General features: G+C 45.1%; 1 protein-coding gene across 5 annotated transcripts in view; it reads left to right on the top strand.

Moving 5' to 3' along the window:
* Positions 1–23,144, top strand: part of LOC119181309 (microtubule-associated serine/threonine (MAST) protein kinase dop) — a 259,056-nt gene that overhangs the window by 222,088 nt on the left and 13,824 nt on the right. For 4 of the 5 annotated variants that reach the window (XM_075875310.1, XM_075875312.1, XM_075875313.1 and 1 more), the window contains 16 exons: positions 175–491; positions 1,159–1,234; positions 2,062–2,271; positions 4,078–4,176; positions 5,512–5,644; positions 6,908–7,037; positions 8,172–8,346; positions 9,047–9,219; positions 10,198–10,268; positions 10,523–10,639; positions 12,430–12,540; positions 15,716–15,943; positions 17,698–17,846; positions 18,850–18,998; positions 19,957–20,230; positions 21,524–21,845. In XM_075875310.1, the coding sequence (XP_075731425.1) occupies positions 175–491; positions 1,159–1,234; positions 2,062–2,271; positions 4,078–4,176; positions 5,512–5,644; positions 6,908–7,037; positions 8,172–8,346; positions 9,047–9,219; positions 10,198–10,268; positions 10,523–10,639; positions 12,430–12,540; positions 15,716–15,943; positions 17,698–17,846; positions 18,850–18,998; positions 19,957–20,230; positions 21,524–21,845 (2,734 nt within the window). The remainder of the gene's footprint in view (positions 1–174; positions 492–1,158; positions 1,235–2,061; positions 2,272–4,077; positions 4,177–5,511; positions 5,645–6,907; positions 7,038–8,171; positions 8,347–9,046; positions 9,220–10,197; positions 10,269–10,522; positions 10,640–12,429; positions 12,541–15,715; positions 15,944–17,697; positions 17,847–18,849; positions 18,999–19,956; positions 20,231–21,523; positions 21,846–23,144) is intronic. The other variant, XM_075875311.1, reaches the window with a different exon arrangement.

The raw sequence follows: 23,144 nt of genomic DNA, 5'->3' as shown, positions 1-23,144 counted from the left end.
TTTACCTGCTCGGGTCACAAAGCACGTGATCTTATTACAAGCTTGCAGCTGTAGCCTATAAGAGATGTGAAATAAATAAATGAAATAGACTGTACATAGCAGAAAATCGCACGCTAACCTTCATACATGATCGTTATTTCCGTTAATAAACCAGTGCCATCCTCTCCCTCGCAGTCCCAGTGCTCCAGCCAGGAGAAGCTGCACCTGCTGCCCTACCAGCCGACGCCGGACGAGCCGGCAGGCACTCCGGTCGGCCATCCGCCGCACTACTTTCCATCACACCAGTACCACCAGCACCACCCGCACCCATTCGCCCACCACATCCACCAGGCGCACCAGTCGCGGCACTTCTCCAGCAACGAGAGCAACCCGGGTCTCGAGAACGACGGCCACCAGCAGCAGCACCAGGGCTCCCCCGGGGTGCACGTCACGCCCACCACGTCGTCGGGCTCCGCGTCGCCCATCATCAGGCCACGGTCGCGAAGCCTCAGGTAGGTTATCGACGCTGAACGGATGTTGACGCTACTATTGAAGCTTGGAAAGAAATTGGAAGGAATACGGTGCAATGGAAGACAGGGGGATAAAAAATAAATAAAATGAGGGCAGTTTGCTTAAGTAGTGCAAGGCTGAACTAATGGCAGAGATTGTGGCCAACCTAGCAAGGTCTTAGTTAGCATAGCCCTATTAAGCAAAACCTTACTTTAACATGATCTTAATTAGCTTGATCTTAGCATAGCTTGGCTTAATTGGCATGACTAAGCTTGAAGTAAGAAGAAGACAAAAAGAGTGTGCACTTTTCCACAGTATTTTTGAAGTGTAATTACTGTGCCCAGGCTGTAATTATAGGCATAACTATCACGTTACTGTTTTTGCCAGGAGATGTACACTTAGACCTCTATATAAAGAATGTAGATATAATGAAATATCGGTTATAACGAAGTAACTGGGGAATATGCTTGCAATAAATACAGTGTTAGGAATAACCTTTTATAATGAATTTTCAGATATAATGAATTTATTTTTGTGTAAGATGCAACTTTGTTATCACGAGGTTTGAGTGTCAATGCACCAAGTCTAACTGATAGTGGTCGAGTGCAGTTAATAACCCACAGTTTGTGGCTTTCTCTTTTGCCCCACCGATGCCCTCTTTCTTTTCAGTAGTCCCATGCGGTCACCCGGGATAGACAATGAGATTGTTCTAATGAACAGTGTCTACAAGGAACGCTTTCCAAAGGTGAGCGTGCGTGCCCTCAGTTTCATCCGGCACAGGTGGAGAATGTTTGAAGCCTAACCACTTTTTCCCCATTTTTTTTTTTGCATGCGAACCGAGGCTTTCTTTTTCTTTTGATGATTCAAGTTTATCAACAGACTCACAAGATACGATGCATACATCAAAGTGCAATGTTTTCAGAAGAAGGCTCAACAGTAAGCTAACAGTAAAAAATGTGGGAAGGCCTTTTGTCTGAATCTGACAAAGTGAGTTTAGTAAAAACAGAAATGAATTGACTATACAGGCTTGGATTGATCATACGTATACAAATATAAATAAATAAAATAACTCCAGTGAAGAACATTTGTAGAGGCAATGCAAAAACAATTTCGCAAAACAAATCAGAAAAGTGGGTATGTTTTTTAAGGCGATGTATGAAATACGTGAACAAACATCAATAAAAATACAATTAAAATGAAGCATAGACGGAGTTGAAACGAGAACTTCTAATTCTATTCACACTTCTACAAGGTGAGAGTGTAGAAGCATGTACTAAAGAGCAACTGCAGTACTGTTGCCATTTGAGTCTACACATTTTGAGAAAGAAGTTGTGGGAAGCAACATGAATGATTCCTACTGCAGAGTGCTAATTTGGAGTTGATAGGAATGATTGCCTAGGAACATATTTGCTAGCTTTCTTTTGTTCTGGTAATGGGGTTGTCTGTATTAAGTAAATAAATAAATAAGTCATATGCCACAAGGTGGGCCCAACTGAAAAGCTCGCTAGGAGGATTCCACGATTTTAGTATAATTGGTAACATTTTTCAACGGGAATCCCGCACGCTCCACAGGCCACCCAGCAGATGGAGGAGCGGCTCGAGCAGTTTGTGAGCCAAGAGGCGGAGCTCGACGCGCAGCACGCCTGCGACGCCGTCGCCCGCTTCGCTCACCACCAGATCATCGAACTGGCCCGGGACTGCCTGCAAAAGTCGCACGACAAACTTGTCACGTCGCAGTACTTTTACGAGATGTACGAAAGCCTGGAGAAGCTCCTCGCTGAGGTGAGGAAGAGAACAGGCGAATCTCTCTACCACGGTCACTGTTCAAAACTTAGATCGCTCAAGTACCATCCACTTTAAAAAAAATTTCGAGCAGCTTTGCAGTTCACTTTTGTTCAAAAAGAGCATATAAACTATCGTTATGGGAATATATATGTATATTTTACGATACAGTGCTTAGAACTCTGTTTATTATTATAATTAGTGCACCCACAATCTTTAGATTAAATTTTCTTGCTAAAATAAAATAATTTGGATGTCAAGCTCAGTTTAGCTAAACTGATATGTTTATTTTACAGGGAAGAGAAAAACGTGGCAAATTCACGGAGAGTAAGTGGGGGAATTGTTGCTCAGAGTTTTCATTGATGTGCGTTTAGTGACAATGCCGATTTGCACCAGCATTCTTAGAGCACCTACTAAAATGCTGATGCAGAAAAAACAGTGTTTAATACCCGTGCCACACGAGCAGAGAAAATAACATTTACCCCCGAATGCCTTCAGATTTATTGCCATTCGCGCGGTGCCACACGGGCGAACGAAATGGCATTCATCCGAATGCCATTCGCCACCAAATGCCTTCGCCAGAACTCAGTTGACTGAGAAATGCCTACTCTCGACGACACAACTCGCGAAGTGCGATTTACCTTAACGTAAATAAAAGAAATCATATTCAGCTAAAAATAAAAATTCCCGTCTTTTATCTGCACTAAACTCTTAAAAAAGTGCTTTGAACGTTATACGAAGATCAGTTTGAAATGGTTTAAAATTAATTGAAGTTTAATGTCCTGAAGCTGGCGCATAATAACTCGTCTCTGCTCCAGAATTATTCGCTGTTGAGCACGATGCTTTGCACGGAAACACACCAGTGCTGCCTTGAAAAAATGAACTCTGCGAACATCTTCTGAGAGATGCGACAGGTACGATGCGACAGGCGCCATTTTCTATTTACGCTGTGGATCTGACTGTTATTGGCTTAGGTTGCTACGGTCGGCTGCAACGTCGTAAAACAAAGCAAGAAACTAAAGCTCAAGGCAGCGTAATATGCTTATTTCTACATATAATGATTATCTGATGTGTATGAACCTTGTAAACGCTTGTTTATTTTTTATTGCTATTCACCCAATGCTCACTTCGAAGGTGCTGCGATCGACATCATCAAGTCAAATGTCATTCGCTTTGGACGTGTAGCAGCGCCGCCGAAAAAAATGTCATTCGGGAACTGAAGGCCTTCGCCACCGAATGTCATTTTTTATGCCCGTGTGGCACGTGTGTAACATTTTCATCCATGTTATTCTACGCGCACTTTATTGTAATATGTGATTTGCCGTACCGAGAGGCCTTGGTATCATTCCTCACAAAATTTCTGTCATACAGATGTACTATAAAGGATAAATTGCAAATTAAAAGCCGGTTCATTTGGTGCTTCCCATTAATCACGACAGTAACAGAAAAAGATTTTGGGAGTCCACTGCTTAGAACACTAAATAGTGGTGTGCTGTAATGTCTCGGTGGTTACTTCCTTATTTTTTGTGATATTCAGAATTTTTTTTTTTTTTCATTTTGTTGCAACACTTCAGAAAGTGTTCAATATAGATAGTTGTGACCTTCAGCTGCTTGTGGCACATTTGTCCTTTCGAAAATTTCTTAAATCGCATAAAGGGCATTTTGGCATTCATAGAGCAGTTCTTCCAGCACGTATCTCGAAGACACCGGCAGATCATTTGTTCTGAAAGCCAATGACGTGCTGTAAAAACGATTTTGATGAAGTTCTGATGAGCTTCTGATGAGGTTTTTCATCGTCGCCCGCAGTGTCAAGAGAAATCGCCAGATGCTGCCCACCACCTGCGCAAGCTGGTGCGCAAGTTGTTGCTCATTGTGTCCAGGCCTGCACGACTGCTGGAATGTCTGGTCAGTTCTTTTCTGGGCCTCTTGTCTCCCTCGTTCGCCACTCAGCGCCTGCCGTTCTAAACAGTGCCTAGCGCCGTTTGTAACCATCTTATTTCACAGCTCTGTTCTTTGCACACAAGGGCTTGAAAAGTTGTGGCTGCTTGTAATTGCCAACTAGCCCCATGCTGCGCAATGCAAATCGATACTGCAGAAATAGGCTGCATGGAGCAGTGTAGAGAAAAAATATATCTCGACTTCCGATAATTCTTAGCTTAATTGGAATTTTCAGTTAATTAGAAGTCAACAGGTGGTCCCATCAATATTGCATACACGCCTATAAGAAAAAAAATTCTCGATAGTCCAAAGTTAATTACCTGTAATGTTGGTTAACGAAGTTTCTTTTAATGATCTTCGAGGCCACCGTAATTTCTCATAAAATTGATAATTATTTATGTGCCAAGACCGCCAAGGGCAGCTGTTGTCGCCATCACCTATGCTCGCAGCGCCACGATTAATGAAGTGGCCATCTTGTTTAGTCAACACCGGGACATCGCATCAGCTAACTAGGTCTTGCGTTGTGATGTGTCGAGTGCTTCAGCCACACGCCAGGTTGAAGTCTGGTCACAGAGTACCTATATGGTCTGGCTGAACTTAGAACAGCGCGACTGGACGCTGGCGGAAAATAACGCTCAAACACATGCACAGCATTGTGTGTGTGTTTGCGCGTTCCGCTCCGTCTGTGTCCAGTTGCGCTGTTTGAACATAGCATGATAAAAAAACTAGCCCGCCAACACTCTCCGAGTTGATTTTGCATGTGTTTCCGCAGCTGAATTCGAATGTTGTGGTGGCGACGTTTGATAATGGCAACTTGTGGCCCCTGCAAAACACTTGATCTGGCGATGAAAGTCGAAAGTCTCCAAAGAAGTTGACCAAGGAGGAACTGCCAAGCGAGATATCACGCGAAAGTACGGCGTTAAACCTAACTTGCTCTCGAATTTCGTCAAGTTCAGACAGGTGACAGGTGAAGCTTTGGGGTCCTTCTTAGAGGTGTCCATTTTGAAATGTTTGTTGCTGTGTACTTTCACAGCTCGTAATTCGTCTGATGGTATCAGCTTTGCGGAGCATTTATTCTTAACTCGATAAAACTATCAAGATGCCTTTCCTATGTGGAATAATTACAGGAATGGAATTGAACTGCCTGCTCCTAGAATCGGAATGGGCTAAGTTCTTTCATTCTGAGGAATTGAAAGGAGTGGAATTGCAGCAGGTTCTAATTTCTCTGAATGGAATCGGAATGAGGTGGAGGTGTCCATTGACTAGTGTAAAAGCAAACGCCTTACCTGGCATTCCATGCAGGAATTCGACCCCGAGGAGTTCTATCGTCTGCTAGAGGCGGCTGAAGGCCAGGCCAAGGTGGTGCAAGGCATCTCCACAGACATTCCTCAGTACATCATCAACAAGCTGGGTCTGAACCGGGACCCCTTCGCAGGTTAGACATTTCCTCCTTGACAATGGCACCTTTCCATGATTTTGTTCCTGTACAGCTATGTTTTACAGCATCGTCCACAGTGATGTTGCAAAACTATGTTGCGAAGCCATGTTGTAAAGCCAAGGTATGCTGCCATGTTTTACTGCAATCCTGTACAATGATGTAAAGCCACCTTGTACGGTCGTGTTGTGCAGCCATCATGTAATTAAAGGGCTCACGGATTGAAACATCACCTCAAAACCTTTAGTTCAACGACTGTTATACATAATTTCTCGCGAAAGCTGTGTCATGTTTCTATGGATCTGGTCGCTAAGAGCAATGTTAACTCTTATCTAAGTGCTCAACTTGAAATTATGTTAATTTGGCAAGTGTGGAAGACAGTGAAAATGAACATGGGCATTACTTAGCCCTGAATTGTGTGCTGTACTTTGAGGACTATAGTCTGCCGTCAATACGTGCTGCATGGATCTTTTGGTTCTTTCTGTGTGCATGGACGATACAGAATGTGTTTGCTTTAAGTCACAGACATTTCAAAAGAAAATTTGCCCCAACAACGCGTTACTGGTGAAATCAGAATACTGCTAAACTCTCTGTGTAGTTGTCGGTAGTCTTCCAAATGAAAGAAAAAATAATGTATGGCTAAATTTGCTCCTGTGGGCTTTTTCGGGAGCATTGTGGTTTACAGTCTGGAAAGCATTGCACTCCTTCTAAATATTTGGGTAGCTGTTGCAGATATTAGCATTGTGTTAATAATGATGTTTCCTTAGCACAAGAAATGGCAAAAAGTGTTCCCATTGATGCTCGCCCAAGATTTTATGGCAGTTCGCTAGCAGTCATGCTGTTGTCGTTGTCATGAGTTTGTCATAGTAGTCAGGGCTCATGTTTCTGCAACATGCATCTTTGTTCTGCATTAGATTCATTGGACCACTTGTTGCCTACGTCACGCTCTTGTCATTGTCATCACTGTCGGTTATAGAACCAGCTGTATCTGTTTGAGGTGGCACATGGTGCCTTTCTTTCAGTGGCCTCCTGCGATTCTTTAGCTGTACTGTCCGAGGTCGATTTTCTGGCCAGAAGCCGGCATGGTAATTAGTTGTCATGATAACTAGGAGATATCTGGCATGACCATTTACAATTCATAATTTGCGCACTCAAGTTGGGCAGGGTAGAGCTTATTTCTGTGTTTGAATGCATAGCCGTGTGCAGTGTTTTTCTTTTCTCCCCCAGAGTGTGGAAAAGCTTGTGCTTGTGCCTTTGGTTCAGATCTGGCTGCAGAAGAGTCTGCCGACCAGCTTGATTCTGTGCCCGAGGTTGAGGAAAAGAAGCCGCTGACAAAAACGCCCTGCGAGGACGACTTTGAAACTATCAAGCTCATAAGCAACGGTGCCTACGGGTGAGTCGATGGATGTGTCTATACCTTGGTCCAACCCAAGAGTAATTGTAAGCTCTGCCGACAAAACCACAGTGCTGATCAGCCGTATTGTTCTAGTGGCTAATGCACTCGGCTGCTGACCCGCAGGTCGCTGGATCAAATCTTCTTCTTAGAATGCAAGATTTATTTTCTTGGCAGTTCATGCACTTCTGCACACGCCTCGATCGTTACCTAGAAAAGCTCCGTCCAGAGTAGCTTCAGTCAGCCGTAGTGCTCATTCCTGAGATCCTGATATTTTCATGTTTTCAGTCAGTAGAAACTTTCCTGGGTCAACGTATAGCTGATCTCCTGCCTTGGTTAGGGCACTCGCAGTCACAAGCTCGAGCACGCAAAAGGGCGCGATGCAGCTATTTTTACTGTGCAAAATAACTTTCACTTGACATGAACGTTCATACTAATAACAGCAGGACATCACTAGTTGCACTTCACAAAGCAACAAATTACAACGCGTACCGCTCAGTTGAGCATGAAGGCATTCTACGCAACCCCGTGAACTCGTGGTCCACTGCCATTATGCGATGGCAATGACACCGTGTTCAACTACGCTGACATGAAGCCTTTTGGCAAAGTGGTTTTAGTTTTGTTTTCACAGGCAGGCAATTTTCTGACTCGATTTATCAGGAGAAAGATGCGCGTTGGATTCACTTTTTTAAAGTTGAGAATAAAGGGTCTCTGCACCTGCTTCAACTAAGCAATGCTGCCACTGGCAAGAATAATTTAATCTACCTTCCTCGGAGAAGCACAAGGTCCCTTTGTGGGCTTATTCAGGCATTCTATACCTAATTTTCGTTCAAAGCTGAGTGTCACTGCCTCTATTCTCAGTTTATCAACTATACACGACGTCAGGATTATACGACGGTTTTGTGTGGTCCGCTAAAAGTCTTCTTCTCAGAAAGATTCTTTTTGTCTTAATAAAACTCATTGATTGATTGATTGATTGATTGATTGATTGATTGATTGAATTGGGGTATCAGTGTATGGTGGCTTCTATTTCCCACAATAGACTACCTTTGGTAACACTAAACTGTAACCCTCTGAAGTGCACTTGTTGGACAGTGTGTCACGTTTTTTATTTGGCCTGTCTCTTTGCTTCAGGGCCGTGTACCTGGTTCGTCACAAGGAGAGCCGTCAGCGCTTCGCCATGAAGAAGATTAACAAGCAGAACCTGGTGCTGCGCAATCAGGTGGAGCAGGTGTTCGCCGAGCGCGACATTCTCAGCTTCACCGACAACCCCTTCGTCGTCTCCATGCTGTGCAGCTTCGAGACCAAGGTGCCTCGACTTTTCAATTAGTCAATCAACCTATGGAACATTATTTGCATGAACACATAATGCACGAACACATAATTTCAGATAAAAGAAATATTTGGACAGATGGCGTAAAGTCACTTGTGGTCAGTTGAACACAATTTGTAACAAGGTATTCACAGGTCATGGTGTCGCGCCCTAGAGCATTCTTGCTTGCAACAAGAACTTAGTGGGGTTTCTGTTCTGCACGCTCGGGGGATTATCACACAACCTGCTCATTGAGCTTCTTGAGCTATAACGAATCGCAAAATGCCGTTTAGTAAAGGGTAGGGCAAAAAATTATCTCAAGCCTCATACGGTGGTATCAGGACCTGGGGCCACAAAGAAGAGAGACGACCAGTCACCACTACCCAACAAAGCAGACTGATCCTTTATTTCACAACACCTATATATACGAGACGACGGTGCCACCAATGTGTTTCTAGACTAGGCACTGAAACAAAACTAGTGACGCAACACTTACCTTTTACCATGGCCACTTCAAAACGCTTCTCCTAGCAAAAAAAACAAAAAAAAACATAAAATCTTGGGTGCATTTGTGTGTAGTTGTATGCATTCATAGTACAGCCTATGTGAGCCATTTAATATAGGCAAACGACTCTAATGATGCTTGCTTCTCTCGACTGATGGACTAACCTTCACGTTCTATATCAACGTCATGCAGCGCCATCTGTGCTTGGTGATGGAGTATGTGGAAGGGGGCGACGCAGCCACCTTGCTCAAGAACATGGGCCCACTTCCTGTGGACATTGCCCAGTTCTACTTTGCCGAGACAGTGCTCGCCGTTGAGTATCTGCACAGCTACGGCATCGTCCACCGTGATCTCAAACCCGACAAGTGAGTTGCATTACCAGTTACAGACTTACCTTTTCGAGACGGTACTACTTGCTAGTTCAGGGCGTTACTCTTAAAATTCTAGCATTAAGCCGCTCTAGAGGAAGGAAGACACCAGATCGGGAGGCAGAAAAACGAAGGAATTTTACTATGGCAGAGGTCTGTGTATTGCGCTGTACGTCTCACACGAGACAAAACAAATGAAAGAGAGACGGTGTGCACACTTGTCAGTTTCATTGATGTTGTCCTTTTTATGAAAAGTGCTTTGTAGAAAACTGACCTATCTCATACAAAATAGCCTGGGGTTCAAACCTTATTGAACTATAGCAAAGACGCTGCAACTCTTGTGACAACGAATTGGGGTGCACTGAATGTGCATGCCCATAAGCACTCGTGGCATGTGTGTAACGCAGTCGCCGACAAAGGTAGTCCACTGATTTATTGAACAGCAATGATGTGTTCTCGCAGATGTGCCATCCTCTTCCTCAGAGCATCATTTTTTACCTTGACACTTTTTTGAAATGCACATGAAGAAAGCTTCACAGTGACAGGTTTTGCACTGATAGTATGACATATTGACCGTGCTAACAGCTGCTCGTGCGAACGGTAGCTTAATTGTCTTGCCATTAACCAATCTGTAAAGAACGGTAGCTTACTTGTCTTGCCATTAACCAACCTGTAACAAGCCGTTTAGGGTGTTTTTCTGAAAGTGCAGCCTTCTTTGTTTTTTTTGTTTTTTTTATTTGCTTGTCATGATACATCTTTAGGGTAGTTTGTTTAGCGCTGATAGTTGATGCTACAGTTCCAAATTTTTGGCTTTTATGTGCAATTTTTTCTGCTCGCCACGTTACATCCTCAGGCTAGTTTGTTTAGCGCTGATAGTTGATGCCACAGTTCCAAATTTCTGCTTTTTATGTGCGTTGTATACAGCTTGGTTCTATGTAGAAAAACTACTGCTTCTTCTTCTTCTCTTCATTCCAGTTTGCTCATCACTAACATGGGCCACATCAAGCTGACTGACTTCGGTCTGTCCAAGGTTGGACTCATGAACCGTGAGTTTTCTTTCTTTAGCATTTCGTCAGCTTCTTACGGCAATTGTTCTTTTCAGCACCGATCAAGTAGTTTGACATAGTAATGTGCTCCTAACATTCATGCACATTTTACCCTTCATTGCTATATTCTAGAGACGACCCTTCGTACTAAGTATTCAGCTACACAAGTCTTGGCTTTTTGCATGTGCAGGACATGTTGCATGTTCATCCGCAATCAACCGGCTAGCAACTTACGTCATTGTGTTTGTTTGCAGTGGCCACCAACCTGTACGAGGGCTACCTCGACAAGGAGACCAAGCAGTTCAATGACAAGCAGGTGTACGGTACGCCCGAGTACATCGCCCCAGAGGTCATTCTGCGCCAAGGATACGGTAAGCTACATTGGATGTTCATTTCACCTCAGATACCAAATGTGCCAGCATGCTTCTTGCTTTCCCTTTGTGTTGAAAAGAAGAGAGACAGAGCTTGCATGTTTTAGGGCGAATCTAACATTTTTTTCCTGAAAGAGGAGCACTGCGTGAAAGCTCCTAAACTGAGCAGTTTGTCAAGGCAGTGGCTACCCGGTGAATGACGTGCGGCCTTAAAGGATTGTCATACAAGATAAACTATTCTTCTTTTGGAAAAAAGATACACCCCAAAATGTGTAAACTTATTTTTAGTGTGATAGCACTAAGGAGCTCGTTTCGCAGGAATTACAATGTTGTTGTCGGTTGTGAGCAGAACATTTCGAAAATTCCATATAATAGTCATAGCTCCAAGCCTAATCAAACCGAGGCCTTCGGCATAGTAAGGTTTTTTACCACTGAGTCTCTTGAGTGCCTGGCACTGTTGGAGAAGAATCTTGTCCAGCTGGAATTTTGTGCGAGGAGCCGCGTTTGTGCACTTAAAATTGCTTGTCCACCAGGCATTACCATCAGAAGTGCATTACAGGTAGCTGGTTTGAAGGCCCACTCACTACGGAGCAGTAGAGCGTAATTAGTCTTTATAATCATCACCAATGACGTTGACAACAAAGTGTGCGGCTGAGTAAGTGCGTGTGATGCTTTATGTATACATATTGGGTACTTGGCTGCGCCAATTTATTAATTATGGCGTAGTGGGTACCTTGAAACTGTACTTGCAGTAGCTATTCTAGTATGGTTTAAAACAGTGAAAACTTCCTTTCCTTGTGGCACGATTTAAGTGTACACCAAGTGTTGAAGCCTCGCTAGTGGGTAAGAAGACAATGAAAATGGGGCCTGATTATAGGGAGATGATTCAGACTCCAACCAAAAGAGTCCTCCCCCGCGCGAAAGACCGGCCAACAATGGACAGGCGGGACAGGCGCCCCGGTGTCGTTTACAACATTTTGTGTGCCGAGTGCCCCTCGTCGTATATCGGCGAGACGAAAAACCTACCAGAACGACTGAAGCGACACGCCAATGATGTGGGAAATTTCTGCAAAGAGCGCAGCGCAGTCGCCGAACATGCTGAGAAGTTGGATCACAAAATAAATTTCGAAGCGACGGCCATCCTTGAAAGCGAGCCGAACTGGAGGAGAAGGTTGTTACTCGAGTCGTGGCACATACAGAGGACAGCCCATAATATCAACCGCTCTCTCCGAACCCTTCCCCCAGTGTATTCACACGGACTGCGCTCCACGGCAAAATGAGAGAGAGGACGGGGTCATTAGCAACCCCGCGAGTGCTTTGAAGACGACGCTACTAGTAGCCTCCGCAGTCACCCCTGAAAAAGGAACCAAGTCGGTTCCGAAACGTCAGGTTTCTTCAAAACTTTTGGTTGGAGTCTAAATCATCTCCCAGTTCCATACCCAACCAGACAGACTTCTGTCGAATGTTTACTTTAAGGCCTGATTATGATATTGTTGCATTGTTCTCTTTCGCATCTCTCGCATTTTCCAAGTTTTTTCAGTGCCTAGCAATCTTGATGAACGACAGTCACCTGATTCACCAACCCAATGTGTTTGACTTATAGCTTAAGTTTTCCTTTGACTGTTTTTCCTTTAAGATCAAGACCTTTCATTTGAAAAGCGCCTCACTTATGGGGCAACCTAATTTGTTATTAAGGAGTTGCATTTGTGAAAGCCATGGTTGTTATTCATATCTCTTGTGCTTACATCTTTCCTCTTGTCCCTGTCTCTCTTGGCATCCATGCATTGCAGGGAAGCCCGTGGACTGGTGGTCAATGGGAATTATTTTGTATGAATTTCTAGTCGGTTGTGTGCCCTTCTTCGGGGAGACCCCCGAGGAACTCTTTGCTCACGTCATCAATGGTAAGCATCTAGAGCTGTTTCCCAGATGCTTGTCTGACAGAGACGGTTGTCGTCAAGAATTGTTTCGTGTCTACGCTTTTCATTCTATTAGTTCATTAGTAGTGTTGTTGGTACTACTCTTGTCGTCACGTATGCATTTGGCGTAACTTTTGTGCAGATGTAGATAACCCCAAAAGTACAACTGATCCAATACGACGAAGTGAGATGATCTAAGGCTAGCCAAGCAAAATGTTGCGCCGTTAACTTTTCCGTTGTACCAGTTAATAGTCTGCAGGGTTCCAGCCAACTTTTTCAACGAGGACAGAAAGACGTGTAATTAACTGCTTCCTTCTATGTCCTCGTCCAAGTAGTCTGGTGGAACCCTTCTCGCGAACCGTAACCGAAGAGCTCAGGCTAGGATAATTTTTTATCAATTGTCTCATGCAAAGCATGTCTACTCATTTCTATTCTAGATTGAGATGCATGTTAAAGAAGCCATGGTGGCCACAATTAATCTATAGTGCCCAGGACTGCATGCCTCAATCACATCGTTAAGTACCTAGCAAAAGCCAAGAAATGTCAGAAATATTTTACTGTAAACGTTGCGAGTCACAGTGAACAACAGAAAGTACTATCACAATAAAGAGAAGTGTGAACAGCAGAATGTGTGGTTTTTCAGATCAGTCCAAGCTCGTCATGCCTTGACTGTCGCTAGGCAAATCTGTGCTTTCAGCTGGTGCCACCATAGCTCTGCAATCTTGCTACAGCCAATGCTATCACGCCATGTGTGCTTTCCAAGTGCCAGGCATGATTGACACGTGACAAGCACCCACGGTTTGATCATGCCGGCCGTAATAATATTGGTGCAGTATGGTGGCGCTGGCTGAACGTACAAATATGTGTAGCAACAGTCAAGGCATGTTGGGGTTGGGCTGTGCTGAAATACCACATGTTCCACTGATCCCGTTTCTTTTCATTACAATAGTACTAGTCTGCTTCATATATAAAAATTGTTGTGGCCGATTATTAAACTATCGTACAAACCGGAATATAAATCGAGATATTTTCACTAAAGCAATGAGCTAATGTCGCCCCTCGTCTTATATAGCAGTTTCTAGCTGACAGTGCACCGCTGTCTGGCAACATGTGGCTTGCATGTGCATGATAAACTGGACACGGCCATATCCGCATTCAAATCCAATAGCAGGTTTTTTTTTCTTTCTTGTCTGTTTTTTTGTGTTCGTGATTTGCCTCCAATCTGTTGTAAGTTCTCGCTCCGCTTGACATTGTGTTTCATTTTTAGTGGTCTTTTTTTCGTTCACTGTATATGAGTAACGGTACGAGAAGGCAGTATTCAGCTGCGTTTAAACTAGAGGTTGTTGAGTTTGCAGAAGCGAATGGGAATATGGCTGCTCAGCACCGCTTTGGTGTATCAGAAAAAAAGGGTGCAGAAAGGGAAGCTGCAGATGTGCAATCCTCGGAAAATGTCATTTCGTGGGCGAAGTGCGGTTCATCCGCAGCTGGAGGATACGCTAGGTAACTTTGTGTGGGAAGTTCATGCGTGCTCGCTGCCAGTGACCGCGGTTACCGATCGCAAGAAAGCTGTGGAACTCGCTCGCGAAGCTGGGCTCACGAGAGAAGGGTTTCGTGCACCAAACTCTTGGGTGCATCGATTCATGAGACGCAAAGGATTTTCTTTCCGGTGGCACACATCCATCTGTCAGAACTTTCCAGGCGAGTTCGAGGACAAGCTCATAAACTTTCAGGACTTCGTGAAGCGGCTTTGGGAGCAGAACAGCTACATGGGGCAGATTGACAATGTCGATGAGACCCCCGTGTGGTTCGACATGCCTTCATCCACCATGATCATGCAGCATGGCGCCAAGGATATGAAGCTGTTGTCCACTGGCAACGAGCACTCGCGCTTCACCGTCATGCTGGCATGCATGGCAGATGGTAGAAAGCTTCCGCTCTTGATCATTTTCAAACGTAAGACAATGTCGAAGGAAGTGTTCCCGCCCGGTGTTGTCGTTGGCGTCAACGAAAAGGGATACATAGACGAGGCCATGATGCTCGAATGAATACGAGTAGTCTGGAACCGTCAGCCAGAAGCACTGCTGTGTCTTTGCAGCATGCTGGTGCATTGAGTGTTCCTTTACTTTGTGTGTGTGTGCGTTTTGTGGTCACTTAACCGACACTGTGAAGCGCGCACTGGGCGATGGAAAAACGAACCTCGCCGTGATACCAGGTGGTATGACGTCCACCCTCCAACTGATCGATGTTGTGTTGAACAAGCCTTTCAAGGACAGAGTGCGGCTGGGGTACCAAAAGTGCATGACCAGTGACAACCCAAAGACACCAACGGGCCGCCTACTGAGGCCTCTGCTTGCGACTGTTAGTGGCTGGGTGCTTTCTGCCTGCCGTTCCTTGCCAGATTTCATGGTGGAAAATGCTTTTAAGAAATGTTTCATCAGCAACTCGCTGTATGGCACGGAAGACAATACACTGTGGGAGGCGGCCAGCGACAAACTCTCGTCTTCAGAAGAGAGTGGTGCTTCGTCTGACGAATAAGAACAGTTGTGATGGTGGTTGAGGGGAGCTCTGACGATCGGGTGCAGTGCGCCCAATTCGCAAATAAATGTTGTTCGTCAATTTTTGGTTGTTTTTCTTTTTTTTCGGTAACCTTAAATTGGGGGGTCGACCTATATTCCCACTCGACCTATAGTCCGGTTTATGCGGTACTGGCTTTTGCTGCGCTGGCCGTCCATTTGGCAGTGAGAATTAACGTCTAAGATTACTGCTGTAATTACTGCTGTCTCTGGCATAAGCTACTGTGCAATGGTTTCTACGATCTGTGCAAGGTGGTTACGGCTTAACTGCTAGTTATAAAAAGACTGGATTTGCCAAATGCGTGTCCCAGCAGCATTTCCAGTCCAATGATTTCTCATTGTACTGTACAAGTGATTCGTAGTGTACAAGCGATTTGCACTGTACAAGGTCACCCTCAACGAGATTCCCTCTCTTCCATATGATACATAAAATGTGACTCTGGGGAAAAGGGGACCCTTCTTAAGATAGTCATTTAGAGACCATGCAAATCCTCAATACACGCTGTTCTGTCCATGCCATGGTTCCCTGTCATACATAGATACTGCGTTTGTTATCATTCGTAATGCCTGCTTGCCTGTCCCGACAGACGAGATTGAGTGGCCCGAGGACGAAGACTGGCCACTGCCTGAGGATGCCAGGCACCTCGTGTCCCAGCTGCTGCAGCAAAACCCGCTCGACCGTTTAGGCACGGGGGGTGCACACGAGGTCAAGGAGCATCCGTTCTTCAACGATGTTGACTGGGACTCCCTCCTACGGCAGAAGGCCGAATTCGTGCCTCAACTTGAGGATGAGGAGGACACCAGCTACTTTGATAGTGAGTCTTCCTTTTCTTGCATTGTTTTCTCTCGTGTGCTACCTTTTACTGCCGAAAGACTCGTCTAATGTACAACATTGGTCAAGGGGGTCGCACAGGTGCTAGGTTTATTGTTAGTAGCATCCAGAATAACTTCTAACAGATAGTGGCATTGGCCAACACTCGTGGAAAAGCTTTCCACGTGTCATGTGGAGGTTTGTTGGTTTGAGTTCGGCTCCTGGCAAGCTGTCTCATTTGTTGAACCTTCTATACCCTTAATGACATGCTTTGGCCGCAAATAACACACACACAAAGTAAAGGAATACTCAACAACAAGCACAAGCATTGAGTGTTTCTTTACTTTGTGTGTGTGTTATTTGCGGCCAAAGCATGTCATTAAGCAAGTTCCAACTAGGCCAACAATCGGTATAGTATCCCCTTTCTAGTTACTGTTACACTTCTGATCAAGGAAGACTTGGATCCCGTTGCACTTTCTCTGGCTTTTGGTTCATTTCATTTTGTGATTGTCACTGTTCACTCTCGCAAGCAAGAGTCCTGTTCTTGCCTGTTGCAATCTTCTCTTTCAGTTCTGTAAGTGCAGTTGAATCTCGATGATACAATTACGGTTGATGCCAATTTCGCGATGATATAAATTTTAAGGTTGTTGGTGGACTACATTATATGAAATACTCCGTGATTCGTTGTTATACGAATGGTTTCCCCAGTCACCGCGAATGATACGAACGTGCCATTGATCGCTGAACGCAAGAGGCACAACACAGTTTCACACTTCAAGCCCATTCACACTTGGCTTTGAAGGGTGTGAATGCGGCAAAGTTCACAGGAATTTTCCTCGATTCCCTGCCTAAGCGGCCGTAAAACCACACTGCGAGGCTGACACCAAAAAAAAAATCAGTCCTAGACCAATTTTTCTGCCTCGCGATAGCCGATCGCCTTTTCGCTTCATGGCTTTGGCTGCACTAGCTTTCAAACCATGTAACGTAAACAACCAGCAGCAAATTCAACATGGCGGAAAAAGCGTCGGTGGTACCAGGCTTGTGTCAGCGCAATCGCGAGTTACCCGTGCTGCACATCAAAGCTCACAGCCTTGAGAAGGACGCGTTCATTGAGAGCCTGATTTGGATTACGATCGCTGAGAACATTAAAAGTAGAAGAAGGTGCAGCACCAGTAAGTCTGTAAAGGTGAAAACTGTTTCTTTTCAGTGCTTTGCTTGCATAACTAGAACTCTGTATGGATTTCAATGCTAAAAAAATGGCCAAAATGAAATGAATTCTCAAGCGGCGAAGGCGGCAATGGCGGCGGTGGCATGCACAAGGGGCAAAACGAATGTGAACGTTTTCGACTGGTGCATACGTGGTTTTCTGGCCCCTCTGGCGTTTTAGCCTGATTTTTTTCTTCATGTCGACTTCGCGGCGCGGTTTCCCAGCTTAGCGGCAAAGCAAGTGCCCTTTTAAGCGCCAGCAGCATGAGTGAGGAAGCCACGGCACTTTATTGAGAGACGGTGAATGCAAGAAAGTTCGAAAGACATACCCATGTACTTTTTTCAGCAAAAAGTAGTGGACCCCAATAAAGTTCTTGTTCATCTTCATGATCAGCCTCAAATTTTTTGGTTCAATCGAATTCGGGATGGTACGAGTGTTTTGTGTGCTCCCCTTGAATTCGTATCATCGGGATTCTACTGTATTGCTAGAAAGGAAGTGAAATGCACTCATTCTCGTTATCTCTGAGACGAGGCGGCCTCTTGTCTGCACAGCGCGGACGGACCGGTACCAGCATGACGACTCGGAAGACCATGACGAAGGCGAGGAGGTCACCTTCTCATCGTTCTCGTCGTGCTCGCCGCGCTACCGGAAGGTCTACTCTCGCATTGAGAAAGAGCTCGAGGAAGAGAACTTGCTCAGGGTGAGGGGGTAGCGTTTTATCTGTGCACACGCAATGTTCCATTTCAATCTCGACATGAAGTACTGCAGTTGAGGAATGCGTCACTGAACATTTTTCGCAATGAACTGGCTCCTGATCTGCAACATCTTTTAGCAGATAACTCCTTGGTATCACAGAGCATTTTGCCAAACTAGTGGGTTCACTTGAGGAAAATAGATGTTGCACTACAAGGACAGTGAAAAGAGAAGTCACAAAGTGACAGACATCAGTGGAGACCTACTGTGTTCACTTGTGTGAAATTGGTACCCTGAGTTTTCATGGTAAAAGGAACGTGAAAAAGAAACTTTTGAGCAATCTGTTGCATTCATCCAATGACTGTCTCGCAATGGTGACAGAAGCAAACCAACATTGTAGGCACTAGTATGAAAGAATGATCAGATGTGGAACTGTAGTTTCTGCTGTCTTCAGTTTTTGATGTATTGACGTAATTTTGAAATTTGACATCAGACTCGACCTAAACAGTTCGTAGTGGCATGATGTCCTAATCTCAAGCAATAGCACATACCAGCTGCTGTAATGAAAGCTTTGATGGTGCCTTTCAATCCCTGATCACAGTACCATTCTTGCCATGTACACTGAATCTTGCCGCTGTTTTGCTGTCCGATACAGGTAGTTGAAGCCATGCAATAAGTGCGATTTTGTATTCGCGTGGAGTTATTGGCTCGTTTTCTATGTAACAGTTGCTTCGCATATTCTGAACGCAATTACGATGACAAAAACAGCATCAAATTATGTAGTGCAAACCCATTTCTTGCTGCCATGTAGCAGGCTTTCCCTTTGTGTGCAAAGGAATGCAGAAAATGTTAAGTTTAAAATGGTACCAAATTTTTTTTTATGCCCCTTTTCCAAGTCTGTTGCATGTCTTGCTTGTACTCAGTGCTTTAAAAATATGTGTGTTGTTCACGTTGCCCTTTCTAAGTGAAAGTGAGACCTGCAACAATCCACCAATTTCGTTTCCATGCAGCATGTCTGTGAGGAAAGCCACCGCCGCTCGCTCAGCCGCACGGATTCAGCTCCATCGGACTCCAGCGGAGATTCCCTGCAGCTCCGCATCCCGGCACTCGGACCAGGGGATGCCTCCATGCGGCGCCAGTCTGGCTCGTCGCCTGAGCTGTGAGTACTTCTTGGCCATTTTTCATGACTCCTAGAAAAATATAACGCTCTACGACTTGGAAAATGAAAGTTCATGATTGAAAACTATGCGCTGAAGTGTATACAAGAATATATGTACACCAAACGGAAATTTTCTGCATGAAACTGCTGCGTAAATGAGACAACTACTTCTAATACGATTAGTTTCATAGTTGAGTTCCGCAGGCTTCTTCCTTTCTCAGTAAACAGAACTCCTGCTAAATAGGACATATTTTCCGGGTCTCTTCAGGTTTCGTTTATCGAGAGAGAGTCTGCTGTGTCTATATCTAGGACAAGTACTTGTAGGAGAGCCTTATAACCTAAAGAAAATTCACCAAAGAATCGGCTTGAATGCATTTGCAGGCACTGCCAAGTATTGACAGAAAATCTGCAGCTGTCATTAAAGTGAACAGTATACAATCACTGCATGCTGCTGGTTCTAACATACGAGACTGAAATATGGTGGATAACCAAGCAACTACAATAAAGAAAGTTGAGTATGCAGTGTGCAATGGAAAGAAATATGACAGATGTAGCTTTAAAATATTGAGGGGTGGCAGAATGGGTCACGAAATGAACTGGGGTAGCAGATATCCTAATGGACATCAAGCGAAAAACAAAAAGGACCTGGAATGGTAATGTAATGCATGGATCAGACAACCGGTGGACAGTATGGGCAATAGAATGGTTACCAAGGAAAGGGAAACCCAGTCGAGGAAGGCAGAGAGTTTGATGGGGTGTTCACGAAATTAAGCAGTTCGTAGAGAAAGTTGAATCAACTTGTACAAGACAGACTATACAGGAGATCATTGAGAGCGGTATACATTCTGCAGTGAGCACAAACAGGCTGAGAATGAGGATGTCAGCCAGCACCACGTTTCTGTGTGGGTTAGCAACGTCAACCTCGTAAAACAATTTTTTTTTTTTTCGCCTGCTGCAGTCCACCGCCGGGCGGGCGCCCTCCACTGACGAGCACTCCTGAGTCATCGCAGACGGAGTCGGATGAGGTGTCCCCCCAGGTGCAGCGGAGAAGACGACCAGGCATCGCCGACTTGCCTAGGTTCGCCCTCTCCGTTGACCAGGAGGACACGTCACGCCGATCCCAGCATCGCTTGTCAGCGCCCCTGCCACTGCCACTGCCCTCCCTTGGCACCGCGGCCACCTCGTCTGCTTCTGTCACCGCACCGACCTCACCGGCAGTCACCACCAGTGCGGTGAGTCACTAGGCATATCCTCCTCCTCGGACCTCAAAGTCAAGTCCTTGCGTGCATGTTTAGAATGATTGAAATTTACAAAAGTTTATAAAGATACGTGTTACTGGTGCACGAGAAGAAATTAAACAAATTCCTGTCCAGTTTGCATACCCCCCCCCTTCTTGAACATCTTTTGACGCATTTCAATTTCGTAAAATGTGCAGCCTAGTCTGGACCTGTGTTCGTCCCTTCTAGTACATTTTCTTCGGCATTGTTCATTGACATCAAAAGCATTGTTGTTCATCGACATCAAAAGCATTGTCATTACATTTATACCATTGTATAAATGTAATGAAAGGAAACAAAGGTAAACTTCTTGCCTCATTCCAGCAAAGATACTGAAATAACTGCTCAAACAAATTATTTTAAGTAGAGATGGCAAACTTTCAATTCCTAATGTGAATACAATAGACTCTCACTTTAAGTGGAATCGGAAGGGACCAAGAAAATGTGTTCCATTTAACAGGAGTTTCATTCACTTCAAGGTAAACAGGGGTGCAGAATACAAGTGTGAAACGAGTGATGTTAGAGGCAGTTATTCCATTTAAGAGATTTCGGTTTACTGAGAGTCTACTTAGGGTCCGTTCGAGTCACCTGCGCCTGTCAGAACAGGTTGACGGCGGTGCTTGAGAAGTTCGCAAATTGTGCAGCGCGTGGTCAGCGGTGCAGGCACAGTGCGACACTAGAAACAAATGACAAAGTGCCGACCTTATTTCTGTTTTCTTAGTTTACGCCATCCACTAACATTGACTACGATGGCAAACCGCACATGTGGACACTTTACGAGGCCAAGCATTTTTCCGCGTTAGCAGGTAGAGGCAGGTATGGCACATATGCCTAAATGCTGCGTCGTCTATTCGGCTGCATTTGCATGCCCGCGACTGCACCAAGCCGGCACCGTCAGCGTAGGAGGCGCAGAAAAATTCTCCACCTTTTAAAATTAATGGCATGGTTCAGAAGTCATCAATGCTGCACCACTGAAACAAATGGCGTGAGCTAGTTCAGGTGGTGCAGGCGAATTTAACGGACCATTAGTGTTCACATTAGCAGTGATACGGTGTTCAAGGTTAGAATGCGAACCACCTAGTACGACTCTCTTGTGCGAACGACAGGCACACCATTGTTCTGGGAACAGAGCTTTTTTTTTTACTGTTAGGTTTTTACTTACCTATAATAAACAAGTGCACAAGTCAGGGCACCACATATAATCCTGAAAAGCAGCGGACAGAACTAATTTATGATTTCTCTCTGCAGGCCGAGCCACGGGAGCTTTCTCCCGTCGCGGAAAAAACGGCGCGAACCAACAAGGGCCAACGCGCTGCCGAGCCCTTTAACCCCAGTGACACCAGCGGAGGGAGCACCAACAGTAGCGGTGCCAGCACTGCCACCAGCAGCACCATCGTGGCAACGGGAACCAAATCAGTGGAGAAGGCAGCAGCCGGCGGTTCGCCACGATCGTCACCCAAACTGGCGGCCACACCCCCCATGCCGACGCCGTCGCCACCTTTCAAGCTGCGATCGCGCTCGGTCATCAAGTCTGCGTCTGCATCGGGCCTCTCGCTCATCATCCCGTCCGGTGAGGGGTGGTTCCGTCTGCATTTGCATTAGTTTTAATGCAGTGTGCAATTCGCGGTAGTTCACTGTGAAAAGGAAGGTTGGCTTGGTCCAAGTGAACATTTAGTGGCCCATGATGCTTTCGGTTAAATTTATGGGCACACTGAAGATAAAAATGAATTTTCCTATGTTAGCAAATTGCAATTTCGCAATGCTGAAAGCACTAGTCTTAGTGTGATAACACTCTTGGTAAGCGAAAAAAAAAAGTGTTCAAAAAGTAAAGTACTGGTCAGGCGCTGTGACATCTATTAGTGGCTAAGTAATTGTCGGTCACTAAAGGATATGTACGCTGGGTTTGAAGGGGCACAAAGTTTCAACTTACCAAGTTTTAGAAATCTTGGTTGAACCAACGTGGCCAAAATATGCAACAATGATTTGTAATGTGGATTTCACACTGATATTTGAGCACTAAAGTTTCCGCACGAAATTCAGACTTGTGATGGCAAAATTGATGTCAATAGAGCTCTGAAAAATTTAATGCATTAAGAGGAATTCAAAGAAAGATAAATCATGCGGTTGCCATCCTACACCTCCTGTGGCGCCCTTATTCCCCATTTCAACGAGGAAGTCCACAGCGTCATGCGGGGTCTCATTTACCACGCTCGCAGAGTTCTCCCCCCCCCCCCCCCCCATTTAACAGGTAGAGAAGCCTGGAAAGAGGGGGACAGAATGTTTAGATTCTGTGGCATCATTCAATTCTGCCAAAAGTTAAGGTGCAGATTTTCTATACCGAGCTCCAAATCAGACAGTTCTCAGGTGTTCGACAAGAGGTAACTTCTCGACAGAACATTGCCCGATCCAGTGCACCAAAATCGCATCTACCCTGAGCTATACTCAAACTACAGTCGAATCTCGTTAATTCGAACACGCTTATTTTGAACTTCCGATTAATTCAAACTCGCGATGAGGTCCCGTCAAAGCTATGTGTATTCCAATGGGCAAAAATGCCCGGTAATTGCCACGCTTCCCCCTTTGCCGTCCCTGCCGTGTAACCGTTCTCCTTTCAACAACGCACGCGAGGAGAGCAAAAAAAAAAAGCTGCTGTGGAGTACATATTGGTTTTTTCCTTCCTCTATGGTTTTCTCTAAAATGCCGGTCTGCTTCTCTCCACGTGGGGACGCTCCTCCTTTTTCGTCACGTGCCGGCCACGCTGCGGCTACGTAGCGGAGACGCTACGCAGTCATTGTTGTCATTGTCTTTAGATAGTGTCGGCGCTAGACACTGCGTGCAACTTCTCTTGTCAGAAGAATGCTGAAGGCGA

This window comes from Rhipicephalus microplus, chromosome 10 (assembly GCF_043290135.1).
Source record: "Rhipicephalus microplus isolate Deutch F79 chromosome 10, USDA_Rmic, whole genome shotgun sequence".
In the NCBI taxonomy this organism is placed as follows: Eukaryota; Metazoa; Arthropoda; class Arachnida; order Ixodida; family Ixodidae; genus Rhipicephalus; species Rhipicephalus microplus.
This window is presented reverse-complemented; position numbering and strand designations above follow the sequence as displayed.